This window comes from Anarrhichthys ocellatus, unplaced genomic scaffold (assembly GCF_004355925.1).
Source record: "Anarrhichthys ocellatus isolate YVR2014 unplaced genomic scaffold, GSC_Weel_1.0 scaffold6, whole genome shotgun sequence".
In the NCBI taxonomy this organism is placed as follows: domain Eukaryota; kingdom Metazoa; phylum Chordata; class Actinopteri; order Perciformes; family Anarhichadidae; genus Anarrhichthys; species Anarrhichthys ocellatus.
Window position 1 is genome coordinate 14,669,501 of NW_022280036.1, and position 15,275 is coordinate 14,684,775.

The 15,275-nt window shown below is 42.2% G+C and overlaps 1 protein-coding gene across 2 annotated transcripts; it reads right to left on the minus strand.

The window, feature by feature from the left end:
- Positions 1–1,009: 1,009 nt before the first annotated feature.
- Positions 1,010–13,093, minus strand: itgb6 (integrin, beta 6). 2 transcript variants are annotated; one of them, XM_031846246.1, is made up of 16 exons: positions 12,875–13,093; positions 10,779–10,848; positions 10,360–10,439; positions 9,939–10,137; positions 9,600–9,846; positions 9,323–9,488; positions 9,018–9,179; positions 8,767–8,862; positions 8,418–8,507; positions 7,035–7,169; positions 5,652–6,036; positions 5,314–5,536; positions 4,783–4,877; positions 2,989–3,105; positions 2,729–2,895; positions 1,509–1,607 (listed from the first exon to the last, which is right to left on the minus strand). In XM_031846246.1, exons 2-16 carry the CDS (start codon positions 10,831–10,833, stop codon positions 1,509–1,511), a joined length of 2,316 nt encoding a protein of 771 aa, XP_031702106.1. In that variant the 5' UTR covers positions 10,834–10,848; positions 12,875–13,093. The 2 variants fall into 2 exon arrangements, with proteins under 2 accessions (XP_031702107.1, XP_031702106.1); XM_031846247.1 differs by lacking the exon at positions 12,875–13,093 and having other exon boundaries at positions 1,010–1,607; positions 10,779–10,955.
- Between the last annotated feature and the right edge of the window lie 2,182 nt (positions 13,094–15,275).

Below are 15,275 nucleotides of genomic sequence, written 5' to 3' on the forward strand. Positions count from 1 at the left end.
CACAATATTCTGAAACGGGCCATTCTTCATAAATGGTACTTCTACTTTTGGTACTTTAGGTTTATTCTGATGATAATACTATTTAATCTCTCTGAATACTTGATTAATATGCTGCACTGCCATAAATGACTCATTCAACAGTATATGAAATATAACAATTAGCTCCGCCTCATTAAATAGTCAAATTCTACTTGCACATTAAAAAAGAGTCAATAATGCTAATAGTATAATACTCACGGGGGTCAATGTTTCTGCATTGAGTACTTTAAACACTCCATATGTTGCTCATAATACTTGCCATACATGTTTCAACTCAAGTACCATTTACAATGTAGGATTTTTACTTGAAATTTAGTATTTTTACAATGTTGGGACTGCTACAGCAATTTAGTGTTGCGCTTTCATAAAGTTGGGTTGGGATCATGGACTCTATAGGTTGAGATTCAGGAGAATTAAAAGCAGCAGAGGCTGAGACATCCTGACAGACAGTCCCGAGTCTGATCAAGCCCCAAAAACACTGGATCCTACCATTTCCCATAATGCACGTGGATCTTCATGACACCCCTTGTCCCTCTGAATGCACACACCTTCACACCTCCACAGCCCAATCTGTGATGATGTGAGGCTTTTCACATTCGGTTGCCTCCGACACTGACAGCAGTAATGCATTTTGCACAGAGCACCATAAACCAACCAGTACTCCTACACCAGAAAACTATCTGACCCCAGGTTTTCTCTATGAGGTCATCTGATGAAACAGCAAATATTTAGGAAAATGCACAATGAGAGCACAGCATAGGCCACACAGATCCCTTCTAAAATACAGAGCCACAAGAGTGTGTAATAATGCAGGACCCAGCTAATATAGTGGTGCAAATTTGAAAATAATCAAATGACCCAAAACAACAACAAAACCGCCCCACTGTAAACAAAATACACTTTGAATTGGTTTTCTTGGTGCAAAATCTCGGTCTGTCTGCATGTTGTAAAAGTATAATTTCACAATAAGTCAAAATTCAACTTTATTTATGTGCCATGCCACTAAAAAAACTCGATTACTTACATCGAAGGCTCAGCCTCTCTTCACGATAAAAAAACAAAACACAATATTTAAAAAAAATCATAATAATCCACCTGTATATTTACATTCATTAGAATATACAAAGATTCTTTTCAGTAGTAGACCACTCGTAGTGTAGAGTCCTTTCCAAGCTGCATGTTACAGTACACAAACTTTTAAGTTTGTAGGATCATGCATCAGGGAAGTGCAGTGTTTAGCAGTACATCAACAGTGCACTTTTACAGCAGCGAATTCATCATGTAGCGTTTGTCTGTTCACAGTGTTGTCTACTGTGTTATAACTATAAATCTCTGAATCAACACAGAGATTTGGACAAAACAAATTCATTTTTCTCTCTCTGTCTCACGCACACACACACACACACACACACACAGACACACACACTTTTAAGTGCATTCAGATGTTGGTTTGCCTCCAGTAGTTATCATCAGAAGTGATCCAGTGTAATGATCTTTTCTCTCTCTGTGTTCTTATAAGTTACATTTTTGAATGTAGACGTGGAGCTTTTGAATAGAGGGTTGGTCCCCTGAAGAGAGACAAAGAAAAAACACAAATTAACATTCGGAATCACTTTCAATTAAAAAGATCAAACAACAGATCATTACAATGTTGTCACCAAAAGATGAAGGCTGGGATATTCTATATTTTGTATTGTCAATGACCAAAAACAACAATGTGTTAGTCCTCCCCTAAATACCAGCCTGTCTACGGCTTGTAGTCCCAAACCCATTTGTTCCCAGTGAAAAGGTACATCTTTAAAAGGCTCAATCATTTCTTGCTGGGCATCCCAGTTTTTAGCAAATGTTACTCAAATAAACAGTGTTTTTGTTGGGGACTACTTTTTTCTGTGGATGAGGTGAAAGGCAATCAAGTTTAGGGGTTAACTTTAAAACCCTTTGTGTCTGATTTTTGCAATTATGAGTCAAAATTCTTACTTCTTCTAAGAATCATAAATCTGAACTCTCAAGACTTTAGATTTGGTGTGATTTGCACTCTCGTGGATATCATTATCTCCAGTGTAATTGGGGTTAAACGTCTTATTCTTGCTTATAAATCATAGAAAAACAACACTCCTTACAATTCCAGAACTTGCCTGAGAATCCTCATGTTTTTAAGTTGTATTCAGAATTAAAGTAATCCAGTGATATTTGTCTCTACTCCCATGGGTATATAGCAAACAGGGACTGCTAATAGTTAATTCGGCATACTTTTAACGGTGCTTATTTGACAAAATGTAAACAATTATAAGCTAAAGATAAAAAAGAAAATTTGTAGCCAACAGCGTACTAAATGCCTACATGGCAACGTGATACTTCCCATTTAAAGCTCTCAAAGCATTATGGGAACTGTAGTTCCCAAACATGCATGACTATCCCCCAAAATCAAAGTAAGACAAATAATAATAAAATGAGGGAAAGAAATACATTCATATATTTAGAGTAGATGGGTGTTGGTGGGGCATATTTGTCTCTGTTTGATAATAAAATTGATAATCATTTTTATGGCAAAGAAGAATAAGCTACATCCCACTTTGGCTTATCACACAGACTATACTTGTTAGCAGGATCAATTCAGTCGGTTTCTGCGTTTTCATGGGATTTGTTGACAATATGAAAAATATAAAGACTATCACCAGACATATCTTACCGTCTGCCATTTTGCATTTGACCTCTCAGCCTCAAACTTGGCCACCTCTTTGCGGTCGTGGACCGACACCAGCACCTTCCACACAGCCAGCAGGATCAGGCCGATGCACACGATGGAAAGGGAGACGCCCAGAATAATCATGGGGATGTTGGGAGGTTCGGGGCAACCTGGTACGGGACAGAGAGGACGACACAAGCCTTACACCGGGACTCCCCAGTTTGTTTTGTGTCATCTGTTTCCTACATTGATGTAAAGCTTACCGTGCATCTGGAGATCGTAGGCAGTGGTCCCCGTCTCACCTCCTACCACACCAAACGAGATCCAGCACTCGTTCTCCATCATCAGCGTGCATTGCATAGAAGCGCTCTTGTCATAATCTGAGAGGAAACGTGAACATACATATCCATAAGGAAGGCATGAATCCATCGTATATCATCTTCCCATTCGACATTGTGCCGAGAACGTAAAAGGATACACTCGCCTCTGTTGTGCTGTCAGCGTGATTTCCATATCAAAGACTACAATCTGGTGTGCGTGGACCGCACCATTGTATTTCACATCTGAAGCCTGAAAATCCTCTGTGATAATCAGATATACCTCTCAGCTTGCACAAGTATGGCGGGTTTAAAATAATGTCTTCTATAAAGGAAGACGGGGTCCTTTGGCCATTCACATGCTCTACAATAGCTCTGCCTGTACGACAAGGTAAATAATATGTTCCCCATTGTCCGGCGCTGCCTGAATGGACATGGATGGTGTTGTGTTAGGTGGTGGTGGGGGGGGATACAGGCTTCAGAGAGACACCCGAGTCGATGCAGGTCAGCATTCCTCCAAATCTCTGACCCATGGGGAAACTTAGCATGGCCCTATGTTGATAGCACTATCAAAAACACAAAGTCCAGCAACAAACAAGCATTTACAGCACAGCTAAGTGATCGGGCTAAAAGGGCTGATGATACATTTATACAGCGCTAATGTTGGTGCACATCCTGTACAGGATGTTGTTCTTTAATTAAAAAAGAACAAGGCTTCCAATTTCGTCTTTATTTCATATTTCTTTCAAATCATATAATTAATTTTCTTCCAGGCATCCACTGATTTCGTTTCATGCGACTGTGACATGAATGTATCAACTAGCACAGACTTGAAACCTGCTAGAAATCCTTCAGAGAGAGGATTTTGTGACCTTGTTTGCTGTCAGTGCTTTATCATCGTCAAGGACTGTTTAGAAAACCCTTCCTGACAAACGAGTTTGGCTGCCAAAAGAGCGAAGCAATTCCCAGATACTGTATGTTATCAACAAACCTGGACGACAAGCAATAAGCAAACAACGGTCCCTTGTTGCTGCTTTAGTTTCAAATCCTCACTAGCTCTTGAAGGCACCAACGCAAGAGCATAATAACAATACAGCCAACACCCAAAACGGCATTAGATGTTAATGTTACATGAAGGGAACACAATATTCCCTGTGATACATGGACTTTCTGAAGCAAGTTTCAAATATCACAGCCGGTCAATTTTCACATTGTTCTGACACGACCTGCTTGGTGAGGTGTCAAGTCAATCTAAAAAAACATACGGCATGCTTTGGAGAGATAGATAAGCAGATACGATAGATAACCTTCTATAGAAATCCTTAAACTGACAATTTTGACATATATTCCACAAGAGCTGGGAGATAATTCAATATCGCTGTTTATCAAATGTCATCAAACATATCATGATAATTTGACCTTATCATGTGATTTCTGTTTTCAAAATGGGTGATTAAAGTTCGACAACTTTTGACGGATGCAAAGCTTTTGTTCTTGTGTGATGCATGACAGTCAAACTGTTTGATTTCACACACATTAACACATTGTGATATAAACAGCATATCAATGTTAGAAAAATGTCAATATTAAAGTCTCAATAATGATTTGAACCATACTGCCCTCACATAAGTAATGAGATATGTGCAGAAACGTAGCAGCAACTGTAGAATACTCAATCATATCTAAGGAAGCGGTTGGTGGATCTCAGATGCAGAACAGGTGCGTTGTGGAGTCCTTTACCTGCTGTCATGTTGATGGAAATCTTAGGGACACTGCACTTTTGATCACACAACTCAGCATCGTCCTTATCCTGCAGATGGCACTCTACACAGGTCCTGGTGTCAAAACAAGAGGGGAAAAACAAAAGGTCAAGTTTTCCCTATCGAGATAATACAGATAGTTTACTGAGGCCTCAATCACTGACACGATATGTACAAAGAAATCCCAGTGTTGGTCACTTATCACAGTTTTCCCAAGGCTTCACTCGCTCTCTATCACCCTTTTCCCATGTAACAGTGGTATCAAATGGCACTAGCCCTGACAGCTGCTTTATAATGGAGCAAGGAAATCTCTTAGTGCTGTGTTGTGTGTGTGTGTGTGTGGGGGGGTCTTTTGATGTCACATGGAAGGTGTAGACACATGTGAACAAGGGGACCAGAACCTGATAGCCCTGTACTCCACAGAAAACAGATGGATCATGTGGCAAGGAGACAACGCCTCACATCTTTCAGGTAAAGAAACAACAATCTGATGGCATCGACGTGTTCTCACTTTGCAGCGCTGCAGGCGTTTCCGCACGTCGGGCACTTCTCACACCTGTCCCCAGACGCTCCGGGTACGGAGCAGACGCAGTGGCCGCACTCGCATCTCCCGCGGCCGCTGCAGAGAGCGCCATCCTCCGACGTGCAGGCCTCGGCGCCGGTGCTGCAGTTACAATACTCCCCCGTCCAGCCGCTTTCGCAGTGACACTCCCCGCAGTCGCACACCCCGTGGCCTACAAAACACACACAAACACACGCACACAAAATATTCAGTGAAGCAACAGTCTCGACACCATAAGAACGCGCGCGTAATTCGTCACGCGTAATTCATCGCGCGCAATCGCTCACCTCCGCAGAGCTCCCCGCGGAAGCGAACGCAGGAGTAATTGTCGCACTCGCAGAAAGGTCCGTAGATGCGTCCAAAACTGGATGGGTGACATGCGCACTGTCCGCAGTGGCACTGCCCCTGACCGCTGCAAATCTCCGACTCGTTGTTGGCGAGGCAGTTGCTCAACGAAGCGCTCTCCTCGTTGCACACACACACGCCGCACCGGAAGGCCCCTTGGCCCTGGGCGCACCGGCTGCTGTTGGCTTCGGGAGGCCGCCGGCAGTCACACGAGCAAAGAGACGCCAGTTCCACCTCCAGACTGTCCTGTAAACCCACCGGTTTCAGGGAGAAGTGCCGAGGTCCCGACACGCACCCCGGGAGCTCCACGGACACGTTGAACACTACCTGAGGAGCAAAGAGGACGTCTATGAAAAGAGCGAAGCCAACAATGAATTGATCGTAAGAAGTTTTGCCTGTGTAACCAAATATACAGCTCATTCCTCTCTTGGGCTCCACTGTCCAAAATCAATGAGCCACACTGTTACCCTGGGTGACATGTCCCTTCATTATGAAGGACATGGGCACTGTAGTACATTTTTTAATCAATCCCACATACACCATCCTTGCCAGAAATACTCACAAAATGTGTATTTATTTATCCACCTCTGAAAATATTCCCCAACAAACGCATCATTTATTCCTCTTTGAGTGTATTTTCAATAAAAAACTACATTGCCCAGCTGTTTTAGAAAATGATTTAGCCTATCTGGAAAAGACAACTTTGTATGTGAAGCAGGCTGCAAGTCAGACACTGAGATGAACACATTGTTGGTTTTCTTGCCAATAAGAGAAATAAAAGAAGAAAAAAAATCTGTATATCATTTAAATTGACCAAAATCGCCCAGTTAATTCAAAGATGAAATGCGGGATGCAACTACCTATGATTTTCATTATTGATTAATCTGTCAACCATTTTCTGGATTAATCGATGAATCATTTTTAATAATATATCAGAGAAAAATACAAATAATGTAAATTTCAATTTTATGCTCCAAAACGGATCTGAGCGGAAGTGCTTAGATATTATATCTCTTTTAAGCCTGGCATTTGGTTAGACTGCTTTACAATTATCATGTGATTTACATCTTTTATTGGTAGTTTAATTTACTTTAGCATTTTTATTTATTCAATATCACTTTCATCATTTGTTATTTACATTTCATATCATCCTATATGCTATTTTCAGGGTGTGTCAAAGTATTTTACCGTTCCTATCTTTCCACGTTTCTTAACACTCTTAACAGCTTGTCAGTTACCTGTGAAGCACTTTAAACTGCATAAGCATGTATGAAAGGTGCTAAACAAATACAGAGAAAGAGCAGATTAGAGCAAAAACAACTGACCGTCTCTCCAGGTTTGATGTTGGAGCAGTGTTTTTGATCAGGGAGGACAGTCCCATTTGGGCAAATGGCTGTAAAAGACATATGGAGCTCCTCTGTGTCTCCAAGGACCTCCAGTTCGATCTCTGAACGCAGCTCCTAAAGAACAGCACAAATATATTTCAGCGCCTTTGAATGGAAACACAATCGGCAGCGCTGGTCTCACACTGAACAGAAAGTTGCCCTTCCCCAAAATAGCAAAAATCACCAGCAAAATCAATATAGTGACTTCTATTATCATGAAGTGGGCTTTGAGTGGAATTACACTTTCACCCTGCGCTGACCTGTAGCATGCTGAAACAATTTGAAACCACCTATCCAGCACTCGCTTTTTTGGGTGAGTCACCCTCCCAGGTGTGCTGGGCCGCTACACAAAAGCACCTGAGGAAAGGGTGAGAGCTAACCTCAGCCGGAGGAAAGACTGTGTTTGACTGACTAATGAACTCTGTGACGGACTGTCTGGGTGCTAACAGGTAAATTGTGTGTTTCCTGTAGGCCTTTAATTGTACTTTGGCCTCAGTGTTGCTAAGGAGGAGAAAAAACGGGGACGTTTTTGGGATACACCCAATTGAGGATGAATTAAAGTGAAGTAAAACAGATTCATAAGACTATTATTCAGTAAATATGTTGCAGGGTATTTAAAGCGGGTAGGGGGCTAACATATCTATCCACTGAGCTGCAAACATTAATCCAAAATGCAGGCAAGTGTAAATACAAATCATGTGTCTTCTCTCACTAAATATCCCTCTGTTTTCTATTTTCAATCAGTGCGATGTAAAAGGACTGCCCTCTTCAGAGACCAAAGGCGGGTATAAACGACAGAACTGATGAATTAATTAGAGGACGTGACACCAGAGTCACAGCCGTCAAGGGGGGTTTTCACGGAAAGAGAGTGCAAGAAGTAGTCAGAGAGAGAAAGATAGAGAGACAGTGGGGAAGAAAGAGCAAGTCAGAAGGGACGTGGAGATCAAACAGCTGGGACAAGCAGAGACTTGCGGTCGAACATGCTGATGCAAAGCACCGGGTGGCAGAGGGGAAGGAAAAACGTAAAAGAATGAAAGAGGAAAAGCAAGAGAATGAGAATGACTTGTGAAGACAGAGATACCGACTGGAGGTGAAAAAAAATGAAAAGATGTACAGAAGGTTACATCGTGAATGCTTTATGCTCGTTCATGTGTGGGTCTTGCTTGAAACATTTACATGTCAAATGACTGGATTTTCATTAAATTCCAGTTCGACTGCTTTTAATATGGCATTTGTTTTTTGTCTATCCAGTGCCTGCACACACACACATACACACACACACAGCCTACCCGCCCATCCACATCAACAAGTCTGTTTATTTACTTTGTATGCCGTTACAATCAGTTCAAGGATGTTCCGCGAATCTGCCGCCAGGACTCCAACTGTGGCACCAGGTATGAGATTTGCATAGTTCTGTAAGAAAAAAAACAGATACGCATTAAAGTGTGTCACTGTGAGCAATGTGGGCAGACTTTGGCTCGTGGTTTCGAAAGCAAAGCACAGAAAAGAGCCGGGGGAAGAACAGAGGGCTAGTTCGAACAGGTTGAATGAGAATGCAGCTCCATGAATACATATGCTGCCCTCGGTAAACATGCTCACACACACATTTGTCTTTTTCAGTTCTCTAATTTGGGACCTGGAAATGAACACATCCATGAAAAGAAAGTGTTACCTTATAGTTGTCTTTTTGTCCTTCGGTCACAGCAAATATCAGCAAGATGTTGTTCTCCACCACCTTATCAATCAGCTGACCAAGAGTTGGATACTCCTGGAGGGTTAATGAGGAAATGTCAAAAATCAATGTGACGATGCATCACAGATGACCTTAAAATGACTCATGAAACTGAGGTGGCTTTAAATGAAATTACGACATAATGCAAAAGATTAAAACATATAAAGTCTTCTGTGCCGCTGTGGACTTACCTGCACTGTGGACATGGAGTATTCGTTGTTGCCATCCAGGTGACACTGTCCATCGTTGGGAATCACGATGCCGGCCATCTTACTGTCCATCCCAAAGTGCGAGTCAGCGTCACTGACAAACACCAGCAACCGCATCGAATCCTTCCTCCAGCCTATCTTGTCCTATCAGAAGACATATTGCGCTGCTCATCCTCCTTTTCACATCACCAACTGACCAATCAAACAAAGTCGTTTACAAGAGAGAAAGACAAACTGACTACCTGGTTCATATCTTTCAGATATTCATTTAAAAATCAAAACCTTACCCCACAAACAGCCGCCTGCATGACGGCGTCAAAGCCGCACTCTGGCAGATCAATATTTGCAGATACACGCTGCTTTGCGATTATCTCGTTGAACTTGTCGGTGCTGCTCGTCAGAGACAAGACGTGTTTGTAGCCGAACGTTGGCAGGCAGGTTGCGGCCACGCTGCTGCAGCACGGCAGAAGACAAAACATACGCTTCCATCAGATACCAAATGACATTTCGAACATGAGAAAAGAGGATGTTGCTGAAGGTCATATTTTAATAACTATTGTATACTTGCAGGGGTTGGCCAGCTCTTCCTTTGTGATTTTGATGTAGGGCAGGACGGGTTTCTCCACAAAGGAGCCAAAGCCCATTCTAAATTTACTGGTGAGCTCGGCCATCTCTTTAGACAAAGACGACCCCAAGTCTTTGATCATCGCCAGATCGTCGATCATGGATCCCGACAGGTCCATCAGGTAGTAGATGTCCACAGGATAGTCCTCCGTGTGTTGAATTTTGACCTGGAAAGTCACCTGACTGCCTGTGCAACAATAAAAACCAACACCTCATTTTCTCGTCTGAAAACGAGGAAGCACTTCATCAAGCCACATCATCGAATCAAAAAAAGCTTACCAGGTCGCAGCTTGAGTGCCATTTTCTGTGGGGAGATCTGAGTGCTGTTGACGTTGCCCATCTTCTTCCCGAGTGGGCGATCCTGCAGGATTTGGCCTTCGGAAACAGGGAACTCCAGCTGGTCCCGGGCACATCCCTTTTCTAGTAAGATATCCAGCGTGTCACATCTTTCACTGACTGAAAACCAGTCTGTGAAATTCTGGGAGGTGAAGGAAAGAGTCACACGTCGAGCCGTTTGTAGATGGAGGACTGATATTGATATTGATATTGACTTAATATTAGTTTTATTATCAGGTTCAAAATCCAAACAAGCAATGTCTTTCTGCTCACCTGTGCCCAGACACCATGCATTTACAAAATAAAGCATTATGACCTTCTGCTGATATGTTGCGTCGTCATACATGCACCCCTGGCTGCTTACCTCCTGTGTGCACCAGGCACAGTGAAAACTGAGCTGTAGGCAATCATCACAGGTCACAGTGCTGCCAGCTGAACATGATCCTGCAGCACACATACACAACACAGTGCAGTCAGAGTGAGCTTGTCAACGCAGACCAGAGGCCTTTTCAAAAGTGTGTAAGTTATTGAACATGATCACATTTTAAAAAAGTTAAATTTAAGATATAATGCATTGATTAGCATACCTATGTCTAACATATCCATCTAATAATACTGTAATAAAGTGCAGTTAAAAATAATAAAATATGCATGAAAAAGAGGCCTTTCACAATAAAACACCAGTCATAAATTCCAACACAGCATTTATGGTCTTGCTCTTGAGTAACTGTTACTCTTTGTTTGCGCATTATAAACGTGTAGCCCTTGGTTTTCTGTGCTTACCCTCCACGGTGGTGATCCAGTACCGAAGAATCAGGCTCAGCAGTATCAGCCCCATTAGTCCGCGAGGTTACTGGTTTATCAGGAAACAGAAGAATACTTCAAGTTGTCTCATAGTCACAGGAGTGCAACATATCAAGCGTCATGCCGCCTCTCCTCAGCAGAAAGCAGACTACAGAGCGGAGCGCCGCCGTCCCGCACTACCTGGATAGAGGAGGAGGCTGCCTTTACCTGCGATGCCTTTTATGTGCACTTCCGTCCAGGTGAGAGAGCGAGGCGGGCGCGAGGCGGGCGCGAGGAGAGATCAGAGACCATATGACTGACATGCTGGCCGGTAACTGGTTTGTTTTCAACCCTTAATAGGCTGATAACGAATCACGTTGGTTCCCACAGCATTTTATCAGAATACGAGACAAAATACAAGGAGGAACATTTAACAAAAGTTCAACACGAGAACGAATGGTAGAGCAAAACTATTATGAAAAAGAATCTGTGATAAATGTTATAGTGTTTACTCCATTAGGCCTACATTTAGTTTAACAGTTATTGTAACTTTCCAGATCTGTTTTACATTCATATTACTGTAATTAAAACCAGTGTGTTTTTCTTTTTTGGCCTATGACCCTCTTATAAACAAGCTCCTTGTCACCTTTCAGATGTGCGTGAGGCGTTAGTAGTTCAAGTGAATAAGCATTTACCCTCTAAACTTTAATTTTTTAAATTCATTCTTGATTTAAATAACGGCTTGATTCCCAAAGAGGTCAAATCGTTTAATATTTTCCAAAAAAAAGAAGATCTTGTGACCTTTTGGAGGTGCCTCGTGTGACAATATATTTATGGCATTTTTTTCTGCAGAATAAGTATTCTGCGTTTGATACTTGAAGTACATTTAGCTTTTAATACTTCTGCATTTTGGAGTACTTAAGTAGTTTGAACGTAACATAGATAGATAGATAGACAGACAGGCAGACAGACAGACAGACAGACAGATGTCATATGGCTTGATTTAAGCTTCACTCTAATAAAATCGCCTAATCATTGAACTCTGGCCGAAGATGAATAATAAAGTACAGACAGGCCTCGCCATCAGCAAATAAAAGCCTGTATACACCGATAACCCACACACCCTAACAGAAGATATGTTAATCGTTAACAACACAAGAACGTGAATCATTGTTATTGTCTCCCAAGAATGTTTTCGGCTTGACGCTCGACTCAAGACAAAACCAAGCATGCAGGCCTATCACAGGATATGAAATATGAGCATGAGTGTGTGCATGTGTTGTGTGTATAATACGAGGGGGTGAGGAGGAGGGAGCTACGTAGGTGTTGAATCATTGACAGCTGCAGTGCAAATATCGCTGCTTGTCCCAACTCAGAGGAATCTCACAATTCAGCACCACACCCTTCTGGATCTGGGTGAGTCCCATCTGTCACCCCAAACCAAACCCCACCTCCACGCCTCTTATACTAATCCCCCTCACCCCTCTCTTCTCCTCCTTTCTTCCTTCAGAGACACCCCTCTCTCCGCAGCTCCCTGTATTTTGATCCACCTTAACCAGTAGCCTTCTTGAAGTGTCCGTCTGTGAAATTGTCATTTTATGTTTATCTCTTCGATAACAATCTTAATTCCTCTCTTTGCTCTCCTCTCCTTTCCTCTCCTCTCCTCTCCTTTCCTCTCCTCTCATCTCCTTCTCCTCTTCTCTCCTCTCCTCTCCTCTCCTTCTCCTTGCTTGTCATTTCTGAATTTCTCAAGAAATATCTCAGCCTGATGCAATCAAAAAGCATTTTGTGTAACCTGGGTTATGAGTGCTTTGGGTGTAATAAGGTGTCACAGTTACACCATACTGTTACTCACATTCCAACCTGACTTTAATCTAAATTTGAAACCTGTTGCCTTTCAGTTAGGTTTCAGGGAAGTGAAGGAAATCTGACAGTGGCGTTTGAAGCACGCCATGACATGATTTTTAAAGAGTATCAATGTCATCAGAAATTCAGCAATCCATAAATTACTCTCCCACATACCTCTCTCTCTGCACTACACATTTACTTTGCATAGAAACTGAGGTACACATCAACCCTGCAATAAGCCAACTCACCTTCAGGGGTGTCCTCTGATATCATGCTGTCTCGCCTCAGTCTGTCTTCCTTGTCATCAAGTGAAAAATGGAGAGAAATGGAGGAGCATCAGGCCAGCACATTCAGTCCTATTGTATCCCGGCAGTCGTCAGAGTAACAGTAAACCTATTGTAACGGCGCCCTTTATGAAGCATGGCGCTAGGGTGACCCTGCTGCCCATGCTCCTTGGCTCATGTGTGCTTTTGTGTGTGTGTCTCTCTGGAAGTGGGCGAGTGTGTGTGCATGCATACTGGGGTCATGTGTGGGTGTTTGCACAAGCTCCAACTTGCCTGTGAGTGTGTGTGTTAATGCGTGTGTGTGTGTGTGTGTGTGTGTGAGTGTGCACAGGGGAAGGCTGTGATGATAATGAGTGACAGTAACAACTGCTGGCAGTGAGACCTCCACAAGAGCCAGCTTCTTTATTAAGAGGCGACCTGACTGATGTGATAGTGTTGCGCTCTAGAGGCTAAAGCTGAACTGCTGCACAACACTCCTGACTCAAAGTAATGGTCTTTGTGATTAGTTTGGATTGTGCGTGCGTGCGTGCGCATGTTTGTTCAAGTTCAATTACTTCCTGCAGTGAGGAGGAGGAAGCCGAGAGAGGGAGTGCCAGTGCTGCGATACAGCCTCCTTCGTACAGAGGTATGGCTGGAATGCAGGTGTACGCATACATACGAGTGGAACAAAATAATAGAGCATCGGCCTACACTATGAAATATTTGAACATTATATAACCCCCAAACCCTTATATTTGTGTTAGAGGGCTTTATAGTTGGTGCAATATGCAATACGCTATCCCCAGTCCCTTGGTTTGAACAAAAACAAGAGAGTCTAGCATGCTAGTGGTTCTGTGAGGATGTGCTTGAGCTAAATGTTAACATGTGCACAATGACAATGCTAGCATGTTAGTGTTCAGCAGGTATAATGTTTACCATGTTCACCATAGTTTAGAGTGTAAAGGTGCAAACATTTGCTAATTAGCACTTTATGTACAGCTGAGGGTGATGGGAATGTCTTTAGTTTTGCCGGTATTTGGTGATAACCAATAAGAATTGGATAAAATGAAATTCTCAACAGGTGATGGTGCTAAATGAAAAGTCACAAAGTTATTACAATTCAGCCTCTGGGTACCAAATGTCACAGCAATCCGCCTTGTTGTAGAGATATTTCAAATAAGAACTAAAAAGTCAACCTTGTAGTGTCGTTACAAAACAAGTCATCAATCAAGTCATTGGGATTCATCCTCTTGGGATCATGATTGTCTAAATAAAATGTCATAGCATTCCAACCAATAATGGACAGACAGAGCGATGCCACTTGCACCGCTTAGAAAAAAACTTCACAGGAACAACCCTCTAATTGATAAAAAGAAACCTAGTACAGAGTAACAGAGGACATATCCCTGGATGAACAGAGTCACATATAGCCCACAGAGAAATACCATCACTGTCCTTTGAAATCCATGCGTCAACGTTTCATGAGCTAAGAAGGAGAAACAGCCTGGTCTACAGGTTTGACACAAAACATTTTTCTGATTATCCAATGGGTTTTTAAATTGTTTATTTAGTTTAAGAAGTAAAAAGTAATAACAATGCAGAGCAATGTCCCCTGTGACTGTTATTATTACTGATGCATTTTTAAAAGCAGTATTTTCTTTTCTTCTTTGTTTGATTAGCAAGAATTCAGATAATAGTGAGAAATACCGTCTGAATTACCCAGAGCCAACGGTGACACCTTCACAAAGTTATTATAATTTAAATTTTGTATAAATATATTAAAAAATATTTAAAAGGAAATGCAACACATCCTCATACTGTTGGATGGTTTGATTTATAACAAAGCGTCGTATTTTATAAGCTCTTAATGTGTTTTATGAACAGAAATCTTAATTTGTAAAGTAGTAACTAAAGCTGTTTGCTAATTGTAGAGTATTAGTTACCTTCCACCACCGGCAGTGAGCAACAAACACATTTTATTGACCAAAAAATCTTTACATAATACAATAACCAAAATAATGATTAGTTGCAGCCGTGTAGGCTACTGTAGCCTACTTTCACCTGCAGACCACCCATTTGGTTATTTTATCATGAACACATTTTGAAATGACAGAATCGAGAGAAGCAAGCAGCAACACTCTGCATCTTTAGGGAAGCAGTCCATGTGTTGAATTGCTGACGTGTATCACACTAAATGAATGACACTGGATACTGAGGCGGTCCTCCCCTCTTAACGTCTGTGCCCCCGGTCTGACCGTGGCCCTTCTCAAGGGATCAGCGCCATGTGTCCCCTCAGCTGTGGAGAATTAACAGAGACACAGAGAGCGGATGAGAGGAAAGAGAGGGGGACTCTACGTGCCATGTATCCTATGTTCAAAGGGTTGAT

Excerpts from the sequence above, each read along its gene's own strand:
- itgb6 (XM_031846247.1), bottom strand. The coding sequence starts at position 10,833 with ATGGGGCTGATACTGCTGAGCCTGATTCTTCGGTACTGGATCACCACC. Across the intron at positions 9,180-9,322 it reads TGCAGGCGGCTGTTTGTGGG|GACAAGATAGGCTGGAGGAA; the intron begins GTAAGGTTTTGA and ends GTCTTCTGATAG. Across the intron at positions 7,170-8,417 it reads TGATTGTAACGGCATACAAA|GAGCTGCGTTCAGAGATCGA; the intron begins GTAAATAAACAG and ends GCTGTTCTTTAG.